Genomic DNA, 24969 nt, shown 5'->3' on the forward strand with positions numbered 1-24969 from the left:
CAGCTTTTTCACTCTCCTCTTTCACCTCACCAAGAGGCTCTATAGTTCCTTTTCATTTTCTGGCATTAGAGTAGTATCATCTGCATACCTGAAGTTTTTGATATTTCTCCCAGCAATCTTGATTCCAGTTTATGATTCATGGCAAATAGAAGGGGGGAAAAGTGGAAGCAGTGACAGGTTTTCTTTTCTTGGGACTCAAGATCAAATCACTCAAAATCACTTGGGACTCAGATCAGATCAGTCGCTCAGTCATGTCCGACTCTTTGCGACCCCATGAATCGCAGCACGCCAGGACTCCCTGTCCATCACCAACTCCCGGAGTTCACTCTAAGACTCACGTCCATTGAGTCAGTGATTCCATCCAGCCATCTCATCCTCTGTCGTCCCCTTCTTCTCCTGCCCCCAATCACTCCCAGCATCAGAGTCTTTTCCAATGAGTCAACTTTTCGCATGAGGTGGCCAAAGTACTAGAGTTTCAGCTTTAGTATCATTCCTTCCAAAGAAATCCCAGGGCTGATCTCCTTCAGGATGGACTGGTTGGATCTCCTTGCAGTCCAAGGGACTCTCAAGAGTCTTCTCCAACACCACAGTTCAACAGCATCAATTCTGCGGCACTCAGCCTTCTTCACAGTCCAACTCTCACATCCATACATGACCACAGGAAAAACCATAGCCTTGAACCTTTGTTGGCAAAGTAATGTCTCTGGTTTTGAATATGCTATCTAGGTTGGTCATAACTTTCCTTCCAAGGAGTAAGTGTCTTTTAATTTCATGGCTGCAACCACCATCTGTAGTGATTTTGGAGCCCAGAAAAATAAAGTCAGCCACTGTTTCCACTGTTTCCCCATCTATTTCCCATGAAGTGGTGGGACCAGATGCCATGATCTTCGTTTTCTGAATGTTGAGCTTTAAGCCAACTTTTTCACTCTCCACTTTCACTTTCATCAAGAGGCTTTTTAGTTCCTCTTCACTTTCTGCCATAAGGGTGGTGTCATCTGCATATCTGAAGTTATTGATATTTCTTCTGGAAATCTTGATTTCAGCTTGTGTTTCTCCCAGTCCAGCGTTTCTCATGATGTACTCTGCATATAAGTTAAATAAACAGGGTGACAATATATAGCCTTGACGAACTCCTTTTCCTATTTGGAACCAGTCTGTTGTTCCATGTCTAGTTCTAACTGTTGCTTCCTGACCTGCATACAAATTTCTCAAGAGGAAGATCAGGTGTTCTGGTATTCCCATCTCTTTCAGAATTTTCCACAGTTTATTGTGATCTACACAGTCAAAGGCTTTGGCATAGTCAATAAAGCAGAAATAGATGTTTTTCTGGAACTCTCTTGCTTTTTCCATGATCCAGCGGATGTTGGAAATTTGATCTCTGGTTCCTCTGCCTTTTCTAAAACCAGCTTGAACATCAGGAAGTTCACGGTTCACATATTGCTGAAGCCTGGCTTGGAGAATTTTGAGCATTACTGTACTAGCATGTGAGATGAGTGCAAGTGTGCGGTAGTTTGAGCACTCTTTGGCATTGCCTTTCTTTGGGATTGGAATGAAAACTGACCTTTTCCAGTCCTGTGGCCACTGCTGAGTTTTCTAAATTTGCTGGCATATTGACTGTAGCACTTTCACAGCATCATCTTTCAGGATTTGGAATAGCTCAACTGGAATTCCATCACCTCCACTAGCTTTGTTTGTAGTGATGCTTTCTAAGGCCCACTTGACTTCACATTCCAGGATGTCTGGCTCTAGGTCAGTGATCACACCATCGTGATTATCTGGGTCGTGAAGCTCTTTTTTGTACAGTTCTTCTGTGTGTTCTTGCCATCTCTTCTTAATATCTTCTGCTTCTGTTAGGTCCATACCATTTCTGTCCTTTATCGAGCTCATCTTTGCATGAAATGTTCCTTTGGTATCTCTGATTTTCTTGAAGAGATCCCTAGTCTTTCCCATTCTGTTGTTTTCCTCTATTTTTTTGCATTGATCGCTGAAGAAGGCTTTCTTATCTCTTCTTGCTATTCTTTGGAACTCTGAATTCAGATGTTTGTATCTTTCCTTTTCTCCTTTGCTTTTCGCTTCTCTTCTTTTCACAGCTATTTGTAAGGCCTCTCCAGACAGCCATTTTGCTTTTTTGCATTTCTTTTCCATGGGGATGGTCTTGATCCCTGTCTCCTGTACAATGTCATGAACCTCATTCCATAGCTCATCAGGCACTCTATCTATCAGATCTAGTCCCTTAAATCTATTTCTCATTTCCACTGTATAATCATAAGGGATTTGATTTAGGTCATACCTGAATGGTCTAGTGGTTTTCCCTACTTTCTTCAATTTAAGTCTGAATTTGGCAATAAGGAGTTCATGGTCTGAGCCACAGTCAGCTCCTGGTCTTGTTTTTGCTGACTGTATAGAGCTTCTCCATCTTTGGCTGCAAAGAATATAATCAATCTGATTTCGGTGTTGACCATCTGGTAATGTCCATGTATAGAGTCTTCTCTTGTGTTGTTGGAAGAGGGTGTTTGTTATGACCAGTGCACTTTCTTGACAAAACTCTATCAGTCTTTGCCCTGCTTCATTCCGTATTCCAAGGCCAAATTTGCCTGTTACTCCAGGTGTTTCTTGACTTCCTACTTTTGCATTCCAGTCCCCTATAATGAAAAGGACATCTTTTTTGGGTGTTAGTTCTAAAAGGTCTTGTAGGTCTTCATAGAACCGTTCAACTTCAGCTTCTTCAGCGTTACTGGTCGGGGCGTGGACTTGGATTACTATGATATTGAATGGTTTGCTTGGAAATGAACAGAGATCATTCTGTCGTTTTTGAGATTGCATCCAAGTACTGCATTTTGGACTCTTTTGTTGACCATGATGGCCACTCCATTTCTTCTGAGGGATTCCTGCCCACAGTAGTAGATATAATGGTCGTCTGAGTTAAATTCACCCATTCCAGTCCATTTCAGTTTGCTGATTCCTAGAATGTTGACATTCACTCTTGCCATCTCCTGTTTGACCACTTCCAATTTGCCTTGATTTCATGGACCTGACATTCCAGGTTCCTATGCAATATTGCTCTTTACAGCATTGGACCTTGCTTCTATCACCAGTTACATCCACAGCTGGATATTGTTTTTGCTTTGGCTCCATTCCTTCATTCTTTCTGGAGTTATTTCTCCACTGATCTCCAGTAGCATATTGGGCACCTACTGACCTGGGGAGTTTCTCTTTCAGTATCCTATCATTTTGCCTTTCCATACTGTTCATGGGGTTCTCAAGGCAAGAATACTGAAGTGGTTTGCCATTCCCTTCTCCAGTGGACCACATTCTGTCAGATCTCTCCACCATGACCTGCCCGTCTTGGGTTGCCCCACGGGCATGGCTTAGTTTCATTGAGTTAGACAAGGCTGTAGTCCTAGTGTGATTAGATTGACTAGTTTCCTGTGAGTATGGTTTCAGTGTGTTTGCCCTCTGATGCCCTCTTGCAGCACCTACCGTCTTACTTGGGTTTCTCTTACCTTGGGCTTGGGGTATCTCTTCACAGCTGCTCCAGCAAAGCTCAGCCATTGCTCCTTACCTTGGACGAGGGGTATCTCCTCACCACCGCCCTTCCTGACCTTCAACGTGGGATAGCTCCTCTACGCCCTCCTGCGCCCGCGCAGCCACGTCTCCTTGGATGTGGGGTTGGTCCTCCCAGCCACCGCCCCTGACCTCGGACGCTAGGTATCTCCTCTCGGCCGCCCCCCCTGACCTCGGACGCTGGGTATCTCCTCTCGGCTGTTCCTGCGCTGTCACAGTCTGGCACTCTCAGCCGCTGCCCCTGACCTCAGACGTGGGGTAACTCCTCTTGGCCGCCGCCCTTCGGGCATGGGGTCCTCCCGTCTTCTGCCCCTGACCTCGGACATGGGGTGGCTCCTCTCGGCCGCCCTTGGAGCGCCCATTGCAGCCGCCTGTGCTTTGGCACGCCTGTCGCAGCCACCTGCACTCGGGACTACAGCCATGAAATTAAAAGATGTTTGCTCCTTGGAAGGAAAGCTATGATTCTAGACTGCATATTACAAAGCAGAGACATCACTTTGCCAACAAAAGTCCGTATAATCAAAGTTATGATTTTCACAGTAGTCATGTACAGAAGTGAGAGTTGGCCCATAAAGAAGACTGAGTGCTGAAGGATTGATGCTTTCAAATTGTGCTGGAGAAGACTCTTACGAGTCCTTTTGATAGCAAAGAGACCAAACCAGTCAATCCTAAAGGAAATCAACCCTGAATATTCACTGGAAGGACTGCTGCTGAAACTGAAGCTCCAGTGCTTTGGTCATCTGATGCAAACAGCCGATTCATTGGAAAAGACCCTGATACTGGAAAAGATGGGATAGATCATAGGCAAAAGGAGAAGGGAGTGACAGAGGATGAGACGGTTAGATAGCACCACTGACTCAATGGACATGAATTTGAGCAGACTCCAGGGATAGTGGAGAACAGAAGAGCATGGCATGCTGCAGTCCATGAGGTTGCAGAATTGGGTACAACTTAGTGACTGAACAACAACAGCAAGAACTTTTATGAAGTTGAAGAGGCTGCACCATGCCTGGGGGTTGTGGTCGTCTTCCCTGTCGTGCTGAACCCTAGCCTGGGGGTGTGGTCAGGCCACCCGGGCATGGTCAGTCCTGGCCTAGGGGTGTGATCCAATCCCCCTAGGCACATCCAGAAGGCCCCTTCTTCAAGGTGATGATGGAGCCGTGGGCCACCTGGGGACCATGTTGACGTAAGGGCTAGAAAGAGAGGGGGAAGCCAAAGACACAGAGAGTCAGGAGGAGCCTGCCCAGCCCACGTTCAAGGAGAGGAAGGTCAAGATGGTGAAGACCACCGGTGATGCTGAAGAAGATGGGCGGGTGGGCAGCTCCCACAGGGGAGAGCCATCAGCCGCCTCAGAGAGCCGTGTCAGAGGGTGGTGGAGACGAGATGGAGACAGAACGGAAGATTTTGTAGAAACCTGGGCCCTTGTCTCTCTCTCCCTACTCATTTCCAGTAATGACTGGTTTAGCTTCTTGCTTCTCCGGTCAGGTGAATCTAATCCACGGTCGCCCCCATTTCCCCTGCCCCCACCCCCCAGGCCAAACCCAATTCCGGTGCCCCTCTGTCTGCCCTCCACCCCCAGCCACCTCCCACCCATCAACAGGTGGGAGGAATAGCAACCTGCACCAGACGCATCAAGCTTCTTGTTATCCTGGGGAGAAACCCCGCCGGCTTTAGCAGCAAAGCGCAGCCTCCACACCCTCGGGTCCTACTTCTCCGCCAGCCCGTCGTCTCGTCCCCCAGTGTGCGCATCGCTGGTCTTCCCTCAGTCCTGGAACATGCCTGCCCTGCTGGAGGGCAGACCTCTGCCTGGACGGGTCCCCAGCCCTCCCTAGACTGGCTGCTTCAAGCCTTTCTGACACGCGGGCCACATCTGCAGCAGCCATAGTGCTGGCCCTGGCCGTGCTTTCTCACCATCCATTTGGGGATCTTTATGTCTGCTGTCTGTTTTCTTCACTAGAATATAGCTTCCTGAAGGCAGGCCCCAGCTCTGTTCACTCTTGAACTCTCAGAGCCCAGAGCAGGCCTTGCCACTTCAAAGGTGTTTCCTGGGAGTGAATGAATGGTTGGAGTTTCAACTTACCCCTTTCACAATTAGACCGTGAAGACAGTTCTATCTACTAATTTTCCTTTGGTACCACTGCTATCTCAGTTGGTAAAGAATCCGCCTGCAATGCAGGACACCCTGGTTCAATTCCTGGGTTGGGAGGTTCCCCTGGAGAAGGGATGGACTACCCACTCAAGTATTCTTGGGTGGCTCAGATGGTAAAGAATCCGCCTGCAGTGCAGGAGACCTGGGTTTGACCCCTGGGTTGGAAAGCTATCCTGGAGGAGGGCATGGCAGCCCAGTCCAGTATTCTTGCCTGGAGAATCCCATGGACCAAGGAGCCTGGCGGGCTATAGTCCAAGGGGTTGCAAAGAGTGGACACGACTGAGTGACTGAGTGCAGCACAGCACTGCCTTCCTCTTATAACAGACGTGGCCCTCTCCACTTCTCAGGACTGCAGGTGGTTCCTTGCTATATTGTCACTTGGCTTGGGCTAGTTGTTTAGACCTCTGGAAAGCCTTGGTTTCCTTTGGGCATTGGAACTATGCAGATTCCTATGTCAGCTTGTGCTCAGCAGGCACGGAACCTGATGGAGGAGGTGGCCTGAAACCCGGGGGGTTTATCAGTGTCTAGGCAAGCCCTGTGCCTGGGTCAAGGTGCTGCCCCCGGCTGCCTCTCTTTGAGGCGTAGCCTTCGAGCCTACTCAAAGCCAACCTGGCCTTGCCCGTGGCTCTCTTTCCCCAGAGCCCCAAGCAACCTGCTTGTTTTGTCATGTGTGGCTGTTCTCATGTATAAGGTCTGGAAAAGGGAATCAAGTTTCTCTCCTCACCCTGCTACCTTCTGCTCTCCTGTGGGCTCTGTGACATGTTGCCAAACTGTAAATGATGTTTTAGTTCCTTCTTTGTTGTTGTTTTGGAGCTGTGAAGCCTGTGCTGTTAACACCAGGTGCTGAAAAATTAAAACTTATCATCAGTCACCATCATCAAAGCAAGGTGGGGTAGGATGGTTTCAACTAGTCCCAAATTCCCTGGAGGAATTTGGCCTCTTGTCAGTTTCCCTCTCCCGAGGCTGACATTACCAGCAGAGCAGAGATCTCTTCAGCTGCCCAGTTCAGCCTTGAGTTTACTCAATTAAAACCCCATCCAGTGGCCTCGGTGCTAAACACAAGAAAGGAACTACTTCTTGACTGATAATATATTAGTTGTTTCTTGCAATTGGACTGTGGGACTCTAAGAATAGTATACTTTTTCAGGAAGCAGAGCTTTAACAACCAGAAAGTTTAATTAAGCTTTTCTGCTGCACTTAAAAAAAAAAAACTGAGTTAGTAGCAGGAGAGTATTTTTAGAACTGAAGTGATTATTTTGTGTTAACAGATACATGTCTGAATATTCTTAAACCTTTATGTAGGGCAAAACATAGTTAAAGAATTGACTTCACAAGTCTAAAAGAATGACTGGTTGTTTTTGCACATGTCATCACCATCATACTTACTTATTCTGTTCATTCATTATTTATACCCTGCATTCTTTCTTCCTAAGTTCAAGGTGGGCTGGGATTGCAGGGAGAATTTTTTTAATGCTTTACAAACTTGGTGGACATTGAATATCTTTTTTCAGTTCTCTCAGATTTTGCTGGTCTGGGTGGGCTCCCTTCCTAGATTTTGGTCTCATTTGGATTTTTTCTTTTATTGAGAGGCACCAGGATATCACTTAGAGGTGAATGTTTTGTATGTTACTTCAAATAGTAAAAGTAACATTAAAATGTTTTGTTATGAGAAAGCTTCAGGTTAAGAAAGAAAGCATTCGTTTAACTAAAACTGTGAACTGTGCAGTGTCTCAGCAGCTTATGGTGATGAAGTACCAGATGGCGTATTTTCAGACGCGGCTGTAGCTAGCTGCATTGGCTGTTTAAGAATTTAGAGAAAAACATGACACGAAAGTGGTACACGGGGAACTTGCAGATTTTTCTAGAAGGTTCTACATATTCAAGTAGAATAAGGACGATTTTAACATTGGTAAAATGGAAAATGCAGTTTGCGATTTATGGCCACTACAATTTCTGGTTAAGATCATTAAAATATTTACCTACAAATAATGGGAATCATCTAATAGAGAGTAACCTGATCTAAAGTAGAAATGATCCACGTTTGTACAAATTATCTGTGAGTTTGGCACAGAGGCTGAGAAGGAACCTGTGAGAAAGCTGAAGGTGAGGTGGGGCAGGACGTGATGAATTCTATTAAAGGAATTTGCCACATCTTCTGAGGTGAACTGCCAATTCAGATACATCATGATTTGTGAGATCCATGCAAAGATATGGGGCTGGGGAGGACTGTCCCAAAGGAAGATGGCGTGTGAAGACAACTCCTTGAGGTGGCCAGAGGCACAGGCAAAAATCAAGTCATTTCTTGCTTTCTTCTCGCTATTTGTGATATCAGATGATTCTGCTCTTTAATCTCACATTGCCATGTTTACCTTTAGAATGAATTTCAGTATTTCCCCATATCTCTTTTCCTGTCAAACACTGCAAATCCTGGGACCTTTCATGATGGATCAGGCATCATTTCTTCTTTAATGACCTGCAGAACTCCAGGCCTTCCCTTCACCTTCATCCCCTCGCTTGGCACAGTCTCGTTCAGTAAAGAGAGATATGCTTCCTCTGTCTACATTTCCTAAGATCTTCAGAGGCACCATGACCACCTAGGCCTTCAAGACACAGTGCGGCCTCCCGCCCCCTGGCCGATGAGCATCTCAGCTGCTGCGACGTGAACGACTGGCAGCAAAAAAACGGGGGCCTTGGTGGGCCGGCTGGTTTGCTAGAGGCAGAGAACACCAGCAGTATCAAATGCAGTTTCTTTCCTTAAATTTGGATTTTGCTTCCCTAAGCAAGGTGCATATTGTTAAGGCAAAGGAGGACAGCAAGAAAACGCAGGTACTGGTGACGTGACACTCACTTTTTGAGTCATGCCTTCTTCCTGCAGTGGTATTTCTCATCACCTCCACCTTTCTTTTCTCTCTGGCCTTTATCTCTTCACTCTTCACGCTCCCTCAGTCTACAGAGTTCCTCAGCCACTTGTCTCTGAGCCATGAAAACTCTCCCCAAAGGTGTAGTTTGCTCCTCCCCACCCCTCTGCGACTAATCTTGTCTTTTTCAATGTCATTTTCTTGTTGGCATTAACACATTTCTTTCTGTGAGTTGCTTGTTTTAACTAAAAAGCTGTATCCCATATTTTGTTTTTGCAGGGATCCCAGATTATTGTGCTAACTATAAGTATTTTCACTGAGAATCTGATGTAAGTCAATGTTTTGAAATTAATATTAAACAGAAGCTTAATTGATCAGATCCCAGCTCATTTTTTGTTGTTGTTCTAGAAAAAATATGCCAAATGGAAATGTCTGGGGTGGGAGAAAATCTCTTTACTGAAAACTGTAGTGGTTGTGGCATACTAGACAATTGCACTAATAAAAGTACATTTTGAATGAAATCCTAGTTCAGGGCTCTAGTCACAGTGACTTTGACATTATATTAAAAGTTAAAGTTTTCCAAGATTGCTCTAGTTGAAAAGAACTAAACTGATGATGTATATCTATAAAAGTAGTAGCAATCTGATACTTGCTTATAAAATTTAATCTCCCATCTGCCTTCCCAAATACATTGTACTACATAAAGAAACTAAGAGAAATCGATGCTTTCAAGTACAATAAAAGCAAATTTTTTGTTTAAAAATGTATTAAATATATATACTATATTACATAATATTGGTAAAAAATGTAATACTACATAACCAGTATGTATGTATGTATTTTTATTGATATGATTTTCACAAAATATTAGTTGAATATTTTCACAAAATATTAGTTTATAACTTGAAAGCAAGTTATAAAATAGTTTGTATGCTAAGATGTCATTTAAGTAAATCCACAAGTGTATGTGTAGCATTCATAGAAAAGACTGAAAAGACAAATACTTAGGAAGGGGTCATTGGGAGAGTAAGCTTTTTCTTCTCCTTCTCTAGGCTGCAGTATTGCTTTTGTAATTAGAAAAAAGCCTACTTTAATATGAATTACAAGATGTAAAAAATTACACAGATAAAGAATTCTTATAGGAAGATAGGGGTTAAATAAAAAAGAGCAGATTTTCCTTTTAGGGTCATCTACCAAGTGCTTTTATGCATGATTGCATTATATAATCAATGTACAGGACTCCTTAATCATAACTCACAACACAATTTACTGGATTGTTTCAAATAGTAAGATCATACTAATAATACTGCAACTGGATTTATATTTTTCTTTTAAATTTTTTTACCAGACCAATCACCTAAAATTAAAGAACATAAACCTGAAGAGGGCAAGATATAACTACTGTGTCTTATGCATAATTACAAAATCTCTTTTAATTTAAAATCTAAACATTGTTTTGGTCTACTGAATTAGACTGCATATCCTCAAAGTGGGTGTAATTGTTTGGTCAATAAATTAAACAGTGATCTTTATCAGTTTCAGAGAATTATTAATAGCCTTGGATAGAAGTATTTTTTAAAAATCATGATAAACACATAGCTGTAATTATGATGAAAAGATACAAAATGACCTTTAGTAAATAATACCTCCCTATAAATTTTGTTCTAGATAAAAAATGGTACCAGTGTTGTAAACTAGGAAAAAAGCAATATGATTTACAAGTACTTTACAGAAGAGTACTTCCTAGTACTTTACAGAATTTTCCACTTGATTATATTTTCAAACACATTAATTTCATGGTGTTTTACTTTCAGTGGTGTCTGTTCCTTGAGGGGCCTCACTGGAATGGTGACTGTTTGTTCAGTGGATTAAGAGAGTTGGAACGCTCACCACCTGGAATTTTTAAATTACTGTGGATTTGGCCTGATGCTGATGTTAACCAGTAAGCACAGACTCTAAAACCAGATGAGTGTTAATACTGAGTTTCCATTCACTTCACAGCCACAGTGACTGCAGTTCCATTCTTGGATTCTGGAAGGATTATTGGTCTATTGAAAAATAGCTTGTTAACAGGTATGTAAAGTAAGCTGTATCACTGGTTTTAAGTTGAGATATAATTCACATACCACAAACCATCCCTTCAGTGTGTGCATTGTTAGTATATTCACAAGGTTGTGTAACCATCATGACTATCTAACTCCAAACCGTTTTCATCACCCCATAAAGAAACGCCACACTCGTTAGCAGTCATGACCCATTTCCCCACTCCCCCTATCCAGGAAAACCATTAATCTATGGTTTCTTCTTTTACCCATTGATTAAGAATGTAATGTTAAATTTCCATATATTTATAAAATTGCCAAGTTTCCTTCTGTTAGTTGTTTCTAATTTCATTCTCTTCTGGTCAGAGAACATATTTTGTGTGATTCAATCCTATTAAAATATTAAGACTTTTTTTACCCCAAGGAATGCTCCATGTGCACTTTAGAAGAATACGCATTTGCTGTTGTTCTACGTATGTCTGTTAGGGCTGCTTGGCTTAAGGTGTTGTTCAAGTCCTCTCTTTGTTGACTTCTCTTTAGTTGTTCTATCCAAAATTGCAAGTGAAGCACTGAAGTCTCCAACTGCTATTATTGAATTGGCTATTTCTCACTTCAACTATATCAGTTTTTCCTTCATGTATTTGGCGCTCTGTTGTTAGGTACATATATGTGCAGAATTATGTCTTGATGGACTGATCCTTTTATCATTATGTAATGTCTTTGTCTCTAGTAACAATTTATGCCTTAAAGTCTCTTCTGTTTGAGATTAATATAGCCACACTAGCTCTTTGTTAAGTTTGTGTGGTATATCTTTTTCCTTTCTTTTTTTTTTTTGGTTTTACTTTCAATCTATTTGTTACTGATTTGTAGGCAGCATATGGTTGGATCATGATTTTTACCCATTCTGCCATTTCTACCTTTTGATAGGAGTGTTAATTCATTTACATTTAATATAATTACTGATAAGGTAGGATTTAGTCTGCCATCTTGCTATTTTTCTCGTCTTTTTTTCTATTCCTCCACACTTCCATGCCTTCTGTTGTATATTTTTAGTGTGCCATTTCTGTATCTTTTGTATCCTTTTTGTATCTTTTACTATATACTCTTTAGTTATTATTTTACCACATATTTCTTAGTGCTTTCCCTGAGGATTATAATATCTTAATAGTCTAGTTTTGATTAATCCCAGCTTAATCTCAGTATTATACAAAAAGTTTGTTCCCATACAGGCTTGTTCCCTCTCCCTTTCTTTGTACTGCTCTTGTCACACATATTTTGTTTTCTCACTTTGTGACCATCAACAAAGACTTATAACTTTTTAATGGAGTTGCCTCTTAAATTAGGAGTAAAAAAAGTTGTGAACAAAAACTGCATTTATGCTCTTTTATATTTACCCCTGTAGCTCCCTTTACCTGTGCTCTTTATTTCTTCATGTGCATTGGAGTTACTATTGTTCTTTTATTGTAGCCTCAAGGACTCTGTTTATTATTTCTTGTAGGACAGGCTTGCTAATGCTGAATTTTATCTGAGAATGTTTTAATTTCATCTTCACTTTTGAAGGATTGTTTTGCTGGAAAGAAAATACTTGCTTGACAGTCATTTCGTTTTGCACTTCCAAGAAGTCATCCTTCTCCCTTCTGGTCTCCACATTTTCTGATAAGAATTTCTTGTGTATGAGTCAATTTTCTCCTAGTCTTTATCTTTTGACAGTATGATTATATGTCCAGGAATGAGTTTGAATGTATCCTACTTCAGGTTCATTGAGCTTCTTGGTATGTTAATATTTTTCATCAAATTTTGAAGTCTTTGGTCATTATTTTTTCAAATATTCTTTTTCTCTTCTCCCCTTATGTGACTCCTGTTATGCATATATTGGTACACTTGATATTATCTGATGTGTTTTCAAGGCTCTATTAATTTTTACCCATTCTCTTTTCTTTCTGTTCCTCAACCTGGATAACCTCAATTGACCTATATTCAAGTTTGCTGATTCTTTCTTCTGCCTACTCAAATCTGATGTTGAGCCCCTCTGGGGAATTTTTCATTTCAGCTATTTTTATTTAAACTCTACAATTTATGTTTGTTTTTTTTAAAATAATTTCTTTTTATTTATGTTTTCTACTCAGTGATACATCACTTTCATACTTTAGTTATATGAATGTATTCAAATAGTCAATTTAAAGGCTTTACATATTCCAACGTTTGGACTTTCTTAAGACAGTTATTGACTTTTTCCACTTTTTATGGGGCACGCTTATTTTTTGCAAGGCTCGTAATTTTTCTTTGAGGAAAACTAATAGGATAACTTTAGAAATTAGGTTTACTTACCCTTTTGCTAAGAGTTTGATGAAGTTGCTGGTTTTGGTTGTCCAGCAACTCATCTGAACTAATTCTTTAAAGTCCATATTCTTCATAAAAGATAGACTCTGAAGTCTTTCTCAGGTAGTTTCTTAGTCACCCAATGATTAGACAGTACTTCCATAAGCACCTGAAACCAATAACTCTCCCAGTCTTTGCTGACAGCTTTGTGTCCGTGTTGGGACATCCTCCAACACCCAAACCCAGCCAGGAGGTTGACAACTCCGCCTTCATCTTCACTTTCTGCTTGAGCAGTTCACCAAGATCAACCTAAGGTGAGAGTTAGGATGTCTCCAGGTCTTTCCTGAGCAGAAGTAACAATCCTTGGCTTGTGCAAAGTCCTTGGTCTATGTGTGTACAAGGTCATCTAAATTCCCAGGAATGGCAGAGCTTTTTGAAGCCTCTCATTACTCAACTTTTCCTTTTTAGTTTATGGTTAGCCTGTGGTTTGCTCCAATGGTTATCACTTCAGGCAGCCACAAATGCCTCTGATTTTTTCTCATATAATACTTGGAAAAGCATTGGTGGCAAACTCTGATCAGAGAAAATAAAGACAGTCTCACAAGTGAGGTCTTCCAGGAAACCACCAGACAATTCTCTGGGAATGAGGCATTGAAAGAGCTCCAACCCCATTCTTCCAGTGGCTTCTATGCTGCTGCTTCTACCATGATTGTGAACCGTTGTTCTTCAAGGATAAGCAGAACTAGAAGTGGGCAGGGGGGATGGAAATAAGACTAGTTAAAATACCGTAAAACTTACAGTTCTTACTGAGATTCAGCTATTTCTCTTGCATAAATATTTCTTGGGATACTGCAAGATTAATTTCCAGAGTTCTGAAAAAAGTTGACTCTGATTTTTTTTGCAAATTTTTTCCTTGTCTTTATGGAGGAGAGAATTTCCAGAGGTACTTATTCCATCATTTTGGCTGGCTTTAAGTATTTAATGTCTTTATTTTTCTTAACAAAGTGAATCTGGTTAAAACAATAAAGTCATCACCATTGACATTTCTGGGCATTGGCATGGTTAAAGCTCAACTATTCTATAAACAGCAGTATCTGTGAGAATGACCAAAGTGGATATAATATGAATTGTAGAAAATATCCACACTATAAATGAGCAGTGTCAAAATGTTTCATTCGGCAGACTCACAATATTGGAAAATTTTTTCACAATATAAAAACGAAGGAAGGAAGGAATCTTGGTGTACTCTAGTCTCAAAATTTCTATGAGAAGCAAAACCTGACAGGTAGCAAGGATAATCCACACTCTGCCATAAGGTGAATTGGAGGCAGGGGGTCTGGGGGAAACCTGGCCAAACCTTGCAAGTCTCTTAATTACATATAGAAATGACTTCCAAATGCTCCACCTTCTGTCCAGCTACCACACTGGGATGTCAGTACTTTTCGGTCTCTGTGTACCATATAGTCACGCATCAAAGAGAATATCCTAGACTGTGAAGCAGTCTCTTTTCCTGACCAAAGATAACAGGCACTCAGCTATGATCAATCCCTTTCCTGGAGACACTTGCATCACTTTCAGATCTATCAGCTACTAGCACAGGGAGGTACTTCCTGGGTAGGGATAGTGAGAATTGAATGAGTTTTAGATAGCCATGTAGTTATTTTTGAGAATACAGACTTCATAAAGATTCCCTCAGTTTAACAGAAGGCAAGATATTCACTTAATTTTCATGGATAAATGTAGAAGAGCCTCATTAGGAGTATAAGCAAGAGTTGATGAAAACTGCAAAAATAGTAAGAGCATAATAAATTGTCCAGGGTTATGTAAGGATACATTTTAAAACAAGACTCCTGATTTTTAAATAAGATTATGAGTCTATGAAATGAATTCACATCTCAACATTGAATTACACCAGGTTGCATTAGTGTTGGCCCAGTTAAGAATCCATGATCATAAATCATCTGAATAAAAATGTTTTGATTTCTCCTGAAGCAGTGTATCATGTTTAAGCCTTTTACAGTAAAGATGAACATGTCTGATTTTTCAACACAGGAAACAGAAACCTAATTTTACTATTAATAATTTCTAAAAGTGGCTTTGAAAGAGATTACAAAATATGTATGTATTTTAGAGAAAACTATGTGTAAAGCCTCGTAAGCCAACTGGTATTGAAGTATTTTTACTTAAATTGTGAACATTTTAATTTGTGGAATTAAATGTGGAAGAAAAGAGAGATGTACATTAAACTAGGAAGACAAGCCAGAGTGTGAAAGGTTTTAATGAGTGTTGAGTACGTTGACCAAAAGATATTTAATGTAGACCATGCTTTTCCAGAAAAGGAGGGTCAGATTACAAAGGAGTTCATCCTTCTATTAATCAGAACATATCCTCCACTAGCCAGGGCTCTGCTGTGTATTGGTCAGTTTTAAAACTACTAAAGTGTGCTCAAAATATGTATTTTATTCATCAAAGATGCAACATTTCATTGATCTATGCGATGTTATGTAATTGAGGATTTTGGTATAATAACAACTTGGCATTTCGAAGAACATTGATACAGTAATCCAGTTTAAATGGACCCTCTTTGAACTCTATCTTAAGAAGGTCTATGCCCAAAAGGGTATCCTGGATTTTAAAATTTACCAATATCCACATATCAGATTACTGATGTAAACTTACCTGAACAGGCTATATTTTCCAAATAATTAACTTTTGGGGCATTATTATAATTGCATGAAGTATTTCTCTACCTAAGATAATCATTGCTCAGGAAAACACATATATAATAACTTCAGAATTTTCTGCAAAGCTCTGGACACAATTAAATATTTAGAATGTAGGCAAATCTTCTCCAGTCTACAACACTCCTTTATAGTATTAAAAGGTTAAGAATGACACCAAAGAATGAACATCACAAAGAAGTCAAATTATAAGTTCCATTTCTCATCAATTAAATTGGGTTCTGCATCAAATTGGGTTCTGGTCTCAGGATTAAGGCTGAGACTATCCAAATGTTGTCTGCCCAGCCCACTGCTGGAGTTCAACTTACATTATTCGTACAGAGGCTGCTTGGATTGTAGCTGTCTTTGTAAAATCTCAAACAAGTTAAAAGTATTACATATCCTTGTTTCAATAGAATCCTGAATATTAGGTTATCAAATTTCACAACTCCATTTTAAGACATATGATCGTAGAGGGAGAAGTAGAAAGATGTTGAAACATATTAATGTCACTTAAATGATAGGTAGCAGCCTCTTAGGCCTGAACCACATTTGTGAAATTTCATGCCACATTTTCACCTCCCAATTTATATACATGGAGGGGTTACACTAAAACTTCAATTATTCCAAAAGATGAAAGAAGTGTTACATTTGATATAGATCTTCAGTTCCTATTATACTATAAGCCTTTGAAAGATTAAGGCTGAAGAGGCCAAGTTATGAAAGGGACAAGAGGAAGTAAGAACAGTGGAAATACAGTTGATAATGTTCTGCCTTCACCATTCTATGTGTATAGTCTGCCTTCCGGGCAGCAGGTGGTGTGACTGTGAAAAGATCACACATTCGTCAGTAACTATGTAGGATTTTTTAGCACTGTTAGAGCCTAGCATTACAGATTTAGGGCAGCTAATAAAATTCCATAAACCAAATTTTTGACAAATATGAAATTTTTGGAAAATAATTTTCCTACCAAGTAAACCTTCTTGGTGTACTCCCTTTTAGTCCTGCCTTTAGAGAAAACTATGTACAATTAAACTTTTTAAAAATGTAAAAAAAGATTCAGTTCACAGCAACCAGATGAACATCTGGCAGCAAAGCAACATTAAAATGCCATCCTTTCAAAGGAAGAGCAAATATGTGAGTCCTCCACTAAGAGCATTATCTTATGTCAGAGTACAATCTCACACTTTCCATTTATGGCCTTTTTGCAAAAGTCCAAGGCTGAATTTGGACCTGCGTTTCCTGTGTTTTCTCAGTGTTATCTGGACAACAGTGTGTCAAGTACTTAAGAAATCTAGGGTCAAAATGAAGATTATCTAATGCTGCAGGTATTTAAATAAAGGTGCACAGACTGTACTTAGAATCACCTTGCTAAAAACTAGTAGGAGAAGTAGCTGAGACTTGTTTATCATATGTAACAAAGATATTTCAAAGTCAGTATAAGTTTAACCATAATCCATCTAACAAGAAACACCAGAGGTCATATTTTGATGTGTTCTCTTCTCCCTTTCTCAGTAGCCAGAAAATGTTTAAATCCAGAAAGAAAAGAATCAGATTCTTTTAAAGCCTCAAATATTCTTCAAACTCTTCTCAAATAAAAAATAATCTTATGAGGGAATAAAAAAATTCAAAAATTATTTTTTTGTAGTCTTTCAAAAGTGTCTATTTCATTTATAGTCTAGTTTTATTTTTAAAACCCTCACAAAATAGGTTGCAAAACTTTATAAACAAGGTTGTAACTTTCCAAAAGGTGTGTGCTAGGACCCTTGTGAAGCCCCTGCTAGAGTCCAACTTGGAGCCAACTCAGGCACCCTCTCTCTCCTCCCCCTCACCCCCAACCCCCACCCCCACCCCTCTGCCAACGATTCAATACTATTGAGGTCATAGGGTTGGCTGAAATTTGTTAAAAACATGGAGAGTAACCTCTGGGGAATAATTCACTGGGGAAAGAAAGACAGAGGAGAAGATTACAAGTACCATTGAAGGTATATATGTTTAAAAGTTAATTTGGTTATATTATCAAGTTATAGTTCTTCAGGGAGCTGAAACTTGCTCTAAATTAGATTTGGGGAGGCATATCAAACTAAATAGTCTGCATATGAGACACACTCACATAAAAAGAAAAACACAGAAGACCAAGGGTTCTTAATTTGGAGGAGGATATATTCCAACTTGGGGGAAGGGTGAAGGCATTTCAGTTCTGAAGCTCGATCGTGACGTCTCCAGAGTCCTGTAGTCTCTGAGTGTGGCAGGACGCAAGGGCTGCTGGGCCTGGCTGGACTCTCCACCGCTTTGCCGCACAGTGTGCGATATGCAGGCAACTGCAGTGTCAAGCTGGCACCACTCCTGAGGCTCTTGAGTGTTTATCAACTCAGTAGGTCAAAAGTCTGCAGACATTGGGTGGAGCAGCAGTAAGCCACAAAACTCACAGTTGTCCTCCTGGGGAAAGAGGGGGAGATGAACACAGTTCAAGAGGAAAGCCTCAGGATTCCTTCCATTAGAGACAGTCTTTTTCTTGGTTAAAATAAAGAATTAGGTATGGTCAACAGAACACACAACAGAAATGCAAATTCCTTTTAAAACTGAGCACTGGAATTAGGTGAGGTATGCGTATGCTCATTTTATTAGCAGCTTTCAGACAACACCTCCATGTTAGCTGGAGTGGGTTGACCTGCCCTCCTCCAGGGGATCTTCCCAACCCAGGGGTCAAATCCGAGTCTCTTATGTGTCCTGCAGTGGCAGGCAGGTTCTTCACCATAGTGCCACCTGGGAAGCCCCCTATGTTAGCAGCTAAGGAAAAATAAGCTTCTTCCATGTTATGGTCTGAATTCTACTTACTAGACCCAGTGCGATGAGAGAATTTGAAATATATTATAAAAATCATGTAATTGAAAATGTCACCAATTTAAATAGAACATATATATACATACACACACACACACACACACACACACACACACACACCAAAGAGTTTAAAAAACACAATTTTAAGGGATTTATCCTACAAATGTATTCACACAGATTGCTTATAGAAGTAATTTCAGAATCTGAATCCCAGAGTTTGAGGGTCTTCTCCCACAAGCAGAGGAATCCCGTCTCAAACTCCACTTGCCATCTGCCTGCAGTGAGTCGTGAGCCAGTCTGGGCGGCTCCAGTGGCTGGATGCCTTGTTTTCCCACCAGAAGTGCTATTCTCTGGTGAGGAGAGAATAATCTACTGTTGATTCCACAGGATTCCTGTGCTGGCTGTTTTCTCTTTTCCCCACTCCTCAACCCAGTCTTTGCCTTTCTCTGTGGTGGCACCAGTGGTAAACAACCCACCTGCCAATGCAGGAGACGTAAGAGGTGTGGGTTCAATTTCTGGGTCAGGAAGATCCCCTGGAAGAGGGCATGGCAACCCACTCCAGTATTTTTGCCTGGAGAATCCCATGGACAGAGAAGCCTGGTGGGTTACAGTCCATAAGAATTGCTGAGTTGGACTGAAGTGACTTAGCACACACACATGTAGTCCGAGAAGGTGACCTCTATAGACCCTACCTCCAAAGCTGCTGATGCCACAGCCACCGGAAGAGAGAAAAGCTGAACTTTTCTTTCTTCTTTTTAAGAAAAAGTCGAGTTAATACAGGTATAGGTACATACAAACACAGAATAAAATTCATCCATTTTAAGTGTACAGTTGAATGAGTTTTGAAATATGTACAAGTATTTAACACCACAATCAACATATAAACTATTTCTCATCTTTCTAAATGTTCCTTGTGTCCACTTGCAGCAAAGCACCATCCCCCAAACTCCCTGCCAAGTCTCTGGCAACCACTGATAAATCGTTTTGTTTCTCTATGGGCTTTAATTTTCTCTGGATCACCACAATCCTCCAAAAGAAGCTTTGCCATTATGGGTTCTCCTGTCTTAGATTTTTGTACTAGTCCTGGATTCCCCAACCAGCTAGGTTTGGCTGATATGAGCATACACCTCCCCTGGATGGACCTTCCTATATGGCTTTAGTTCTCACTGGGCTCCAGTCACACTTTTCAGCACCCAACCAGGCAGCTGACAACTCTGCCCTAGCCTTCACGTTCTGCTTGCACAGAGTCTCACTTCCTGCCAGCAGAAGTGCAAGCTCAGGGCCTTCTTGGGCCTTCTTTTGAACATGCCCACATTCTTATCCATGCACACGACCTTAAATACTCCCAGAAATATGTCAGTGTTTTTTGAAGCCCCTGCAGAAACCTCATTCTCCTATCTTCCCTTCCAGCCTTCAGTTCAGTTCAGTTGCTCAGTTGTGTCCAACTCCTCCAACTCTTTGTGACCCCATGGACTGCAGCACACCAGGCTTCCCTGTCCATCACCAACTCCCAGAGCTTGCTCAAATCCATGTCCATTGAGTTGATGATGCCATCCAACCATCTCATCCTCTGTCATCCTCTTCTTCTCCTGCCTTCAGTCTTTCCCAGCATCAGGGTCTTTTTCCAATGAGTCAGTTCTTCACATCAGGTGGCCAAAGCACTGAGCTTCAGCATCAGTCCTTCCAATGAATATTCAGGACTGATCTCCTTTAGGATTGGTTTGAACTCCTTGCAGTCCAAGGGACTCTCAAGAGTCTTCTCCAACACTATAGTTCAAAAGCATCAATTCTTTAGTGCTCAGCTTTCTTCATGGTCCAACTCATCCATACATGATTACTGAAAAACTATAGCTTTGACTATAAGGACCTTTGTTGGGAAAGTAATATCTCTGTTTTTTAATATGCTGTCTAGGTTGGTCATAGCTTTTCTTCCAAGGAGCAAGCGTCGTCTAATTTCACAGCTGCAGTCACCATCTGCAGTGATTTTGGAGCCCAAGAAAATAAAGTCTGTCACTGTTTCCATTGTTTCCCCATCTATTTGCCATGAAGTGATGGGACCAGATGTCATGATGTTTGTTTTTTGAATGTTGAGTTTTAAGCCAGCTTTTTCATTCTACTCTTTCACTTTCATCAAGAGGCTCTTTAATTCCTCTTCACTTTCTTCCATAAGGGTTGTATCATCTGCATATATGAGGTTATTGATATTTCTCCTGGCAATCTTGACTCCAGCCAGTGCTTCATCCAGCCCAGCATTTTTCACGATGGACTCTGCATACAAGTTAAATGTATGCAGCCTTGCATACTTCTTGTATGCAGCCTTGATGTACTTCTTGTATGCAGCCTTGATGTACTTCTTTCCCCATTTGGAACCAGTCTGTTGTTCCATGTTTGGTTCTAACTGTTGCTTCTTGACCTGCATACAGATTTGAAGGCAGCACATTAACAGCATCATTTTTTAGGACTTGAAATAGCTCAGCTGGAAATTCCATCACCTCCACTAGCTTTGTTCATAGTGATGCTTCCTAAGGCCCACTTGACTTCACATTCCAGGACGACTGGCTCTAGGTGAGTGATCACACCATCACGGTTATCTAGGTCATTAAGATCTTTTTTGAATAGTTCTTCTGTATATTCTTGCCACCTCTTCTTAATACCTTCTGCTTCTGTTAGGTCCGTACCGTTTCTGTCCTTTATTGTGCCCATTTTTGCATGAAAGGTTTCCTTGGTATCTCTAATTTTCTTGAAGAGATCTCTAGTCTTTCCCATTCTATTGCTTTCCTCCATTTCTTTGCGTTGATCACAAAGGAAGGCTTTCTTATCTCTCCTTGCTATTCTTTGGAACTCTGCATTCAGATGGATGTATTCTTCCTTTTCTCCTTTGCCTTTTGTTTCACTTCATTTGTCAGCTATTTGTAAGGTCTCCTCAGACAACCATTTTGCCTTTTTGCATTTCCTTTTCTTGGGGACGGTTTTGATCACTGCCTTCTGTACAATGTGAACCTCTCTCTATAGTTCTTCAGGCACTCTGTGTATCAGATCTAATCCCTTGAATCTATTTGTCACTTCCCCTGTATAATTATAAGGGATTTGATTTAGGTCATACTTGGATGGTCTAGTGGTTTTTCCCACTTTCTTCAATTTAAGTCTGAATTTTGCATTAAGGAGTTCATGGTCTGAGCCACAGTCAGCTGCCGGTCTTGCTTTTGCAGCCCGTATAGAGCTTCTCCATCTTTGGCTGCTTAGTCTATTATTTGGCCCAACAGTTATTCACTGCCTCAGACATCTGTGAAGTTAAGCAATTGCTTGTAATTGTTTTGACAATTTTTGACAAATATCCTCAGGGAAGAGGTTTTTTGCACTGGTGAACTCTGATGGAAGAAATAAAAAGACAGGCTTGCAAGCAGGGTTTCTTAGTGAACCACCCTTTGAAGATGCTCCTACTTCCTCCCACACTTTTCCAATTGCTGCCAGCTTGCTGGTTTTAACTGTGATTTCAGATCCTTAGTTTTCAAGGTTAAGACTAGAAGATGGGACTGTAAGTTACAACATCACAAAGATCTCTGTTCTTTCTGAGATCCAGCCACTTTTCTTGAATAAGTGCACTCCAGATTGCTGTAAGCTTTTTGTTAATTTCCAGAGTTCTGAAAAATTCAATTCTGACAACTTTTGCCAGTTTTTCCCCCTGCTTTTATGGAACAGTTGACTATTTCCCCTCACTCTATCTCTACCTCTCTGACCAGAGCTTTTATTGGGCAGGCCCCTCCTGATGGCTCTAGTTCTCAACAGCCTCCAGATCTTCCTTTGTTCTTTAAGCCAAAAGATTAAGAATAGTAAACCTTCCTACTGCTGTGAGTTCCCAGGTACTTTCTCATCCCTGTGGGTGCTCTGAATCCTGTCTGAACTCCTATAAGTAGTCCCTCACCATTAATTCCTCTTCAACATTCCAGCTTATGTGTGCTTTCCAGCCAGTACCATGGCTGATTTAGTGTGTGTTAGAGTGAGTGGCCTAAGGAACAGTCCATCAGAGTGGGATTCTGGGGTTGGGTTGGTGAGGACATGAATGACCTCCTTGCTAGGGAAACAACGGGATATCACTGATCACTTGAAGCTGTGGTATCACGATGACTTGAATGGTCACTCAGACTGCCAGTGGAGGATAAGGTGCTGGGAGATCAAGTGCGGTGGTACTTGATTGCTGTGGCATCATGATTAATTCAAAGACTGTGGAAGGAGATGGAGTCTTCTGACTGCTGAAGAGATCCCCCCAAATCCCAAGCCCCTCAAAAAAAAATAGATAAACTTAGTGACTTAAACTCTCAATTCAAGGCATAGGTAGAGAATCAGAAAGTTTCTATATGGTGGCCTTAGAGGAATTCTTATTTTATGAAGCTGTGTGAGCGACATGCCTGAGGTCTGAGTGTACAAGCTGCAGAACCACATGCCAGTTACAGGTATATTTATGCTAAGTCTCTTATGCTAAGATAAAGGTTCTGGCTGGGAAAGGGTGAGGACTTGAGACTTGAGATGGAAACCTTTGTGTAGACAGGAGGATAAGAACCTTAAACCTCTAATATCTCTAAACATTTCTTCACATTAGAAACAGCCTTTCTTGCCTTCTAAGAAAACAAGCAGTCACTTGAATAAAAAGATTTCACTGACTTCATCTGGTGTGGTTACCTAAAAAGGAAATTTCTCTTCTTAGGACCCACATGAACAATACTCCCTGCCTCTAGGGCCATAGAGAAAGTAAAATCCCAGCATGATTCAGAGTTAATTGCAAGAGCTGCTCCTGGGAGAGATTACATACATGAAGGAATCTTGCCAAATTTTATTTGCAGGAATTTGAAGAACTATGGAGTCTAAGTACATTAGCTAGTGAGAATAAGTCTAAGACTGGATCAGGCCAAGGAGGGTGTTTCACATAGGCCTTAGGATTTAATGTGTTCATTTGAGTACCTATAATAGTTAATAGAAGTCTTGACCCAGTAGAGGCCTACAGTCAGTGAGAAAGAGATGCTGGAACTTTCACTGTATAGTCCAGAGGAAGAAGAACAAAGGCTTAGAGAAATGGGGATGTCATAGTGGATCCAATGAAGTGTAACCTGCTCAGTCACTACCTGGAAATCTCTGGAGGGTCAGGAAAGCAGTCCCTTCACTGAAACATTAAAATATGTATTGATGAGGGGAAATCAAATTGGAAATAGCAAACACACTTGATACTTAATACAACTCATGCTTACTAGAGGTGACAGAGAAGGCCTGCAAAAGTTCAGGTATCTGCCACATTGGTAAAGTTTCAAATGGAAAGAAGAGTTACATCCAGAACTGCTCACTATGAAGAAACAGATACATACTTGTGGGTTCCTTTGGATTTTGGAGGCAAAATACATTTTGGTGGGAGCTATTGGTTGTGCCAAGATGGAATAGCCCCATTGCTCCCAGGTCCTTTCTCTTATAATTAAAATAACACAACAAGCAAGCATTGGAAGACTCTGAAAGACAGAATGAAGATAGACAGCCTAGGACCCTAGGGCTTGAGAAGCAGCACAGCAATGGTGAATTCCCTCGGCTTCCTTACCGCCTCCCATATACCTCAGACAGGACTCTAGACGCTTCCAACCCAGAACCACCAACAAGCAGGAGCAAAAAACAAAACAAACAAAAAAACCAAATCCCCCAAACCTCCAAGAGAAGCCTGTTCTCCCTATCCAAAAGATTGGGACACAGAAATCCATCCATTTATATAGAAAGAAAAGCAATTAGTTGCTTAGGGCTGGGTATGGGGAAATAGAGAAATGACAGCTAAAGAGTACAAAGTGTCTTTTAGAGTGAGAAAAATGTTCCAAGATTGTCTGTGGTATTGACTGAACATACCTGTGACTATAGTAAAAACTGCTGAATTGTATACTTCAAGTGGGTGAATTGTATGATATGTAAACTATCTCAATAAAGCTGTTAAAAAATAATAGCACTGAAAGGAGAAACAGATAAACTCACAATAAGAGTGGGAACTTCAACATTTTTACTCTCAGCAACCAAACTACTAGCCTCTCAGCATAGGTACAGTAGAACTGAATAACTCAATGTACCAAAGAATCTAACTAACATATACAAAACACTCCACCCAATAGTAACAAACATACTTCCTTTTTCTCCCAGAAGCCCATGGGACATTCGCCAGGATAGACTATATTCTGATTCTGTGTTGAAGAACAAACCTCGCAAATTTGAACGAACTGAAATTATATACAGAGAATACATCCGGTTTCATCTCTGACATAAAGAGCCTAGAAGTTCTCATTCCTGTTTGTATAACAAGAACAAGCTGAACAAATTGAAAATCAGTAACTTTTCGCTATTGACCAGAGAACTGAGGTCATAGGGCAAACTGCAATTTCAAAATCTGGCAAGACAGATACCTCCAGAGGGTCACAGCTGAGATTTGCTTACCTGGACAGAAGATACTAGAATTG

The 24969-nt window shown here is 40.9% G+C and overlaps 1 protein-coding gene across 4 annotated transcripts in view; it reads right to left on the reverse strand.

Annotated features, from left to right (window-relative positions):
- Positions 1-17794: 17794 nt before the first annotated feature.
- Positions 17795-24969, reverse strand: part of LRRC28 (leucine rich repeat containing 28) — a 189931-nt gene continuing 182756 nt past the window's right edge. For all 4 annotated transcript variants that reach the window (XR_011562545.1, XM_019983755.2, XM_019983754.2 and 1 more), the window contains one exon: positions 17795-18091. Coding sequence is in view for 3 of the 4 variants with exons in the window: in XM_019983755.2 (XP_019839314.1) it covers positions 18019-18091 (73 nt within the window). In the remaining variant the exon portion in view is untranslated. The remainder of the gene's footprint in view (positions 18092-24969) is intronic.

This window comes from Bos indicus, chromosome 21, assembly GCF_029378745.1.
Source record: "Bos indicus isolate NIAB-ARS_2022 breed Sahiwal x Tharparkar chromosome 21, NIAB-ARS_B.indTharparkar_mat_pri_1.0, whole genome shotgun sequence".
Taxonomy (NCBI): Eukaryota; Metazoa; Chordata; class Mammalia; order Artiodactyla; family Bovidae; genus Bos; species Bos indicus.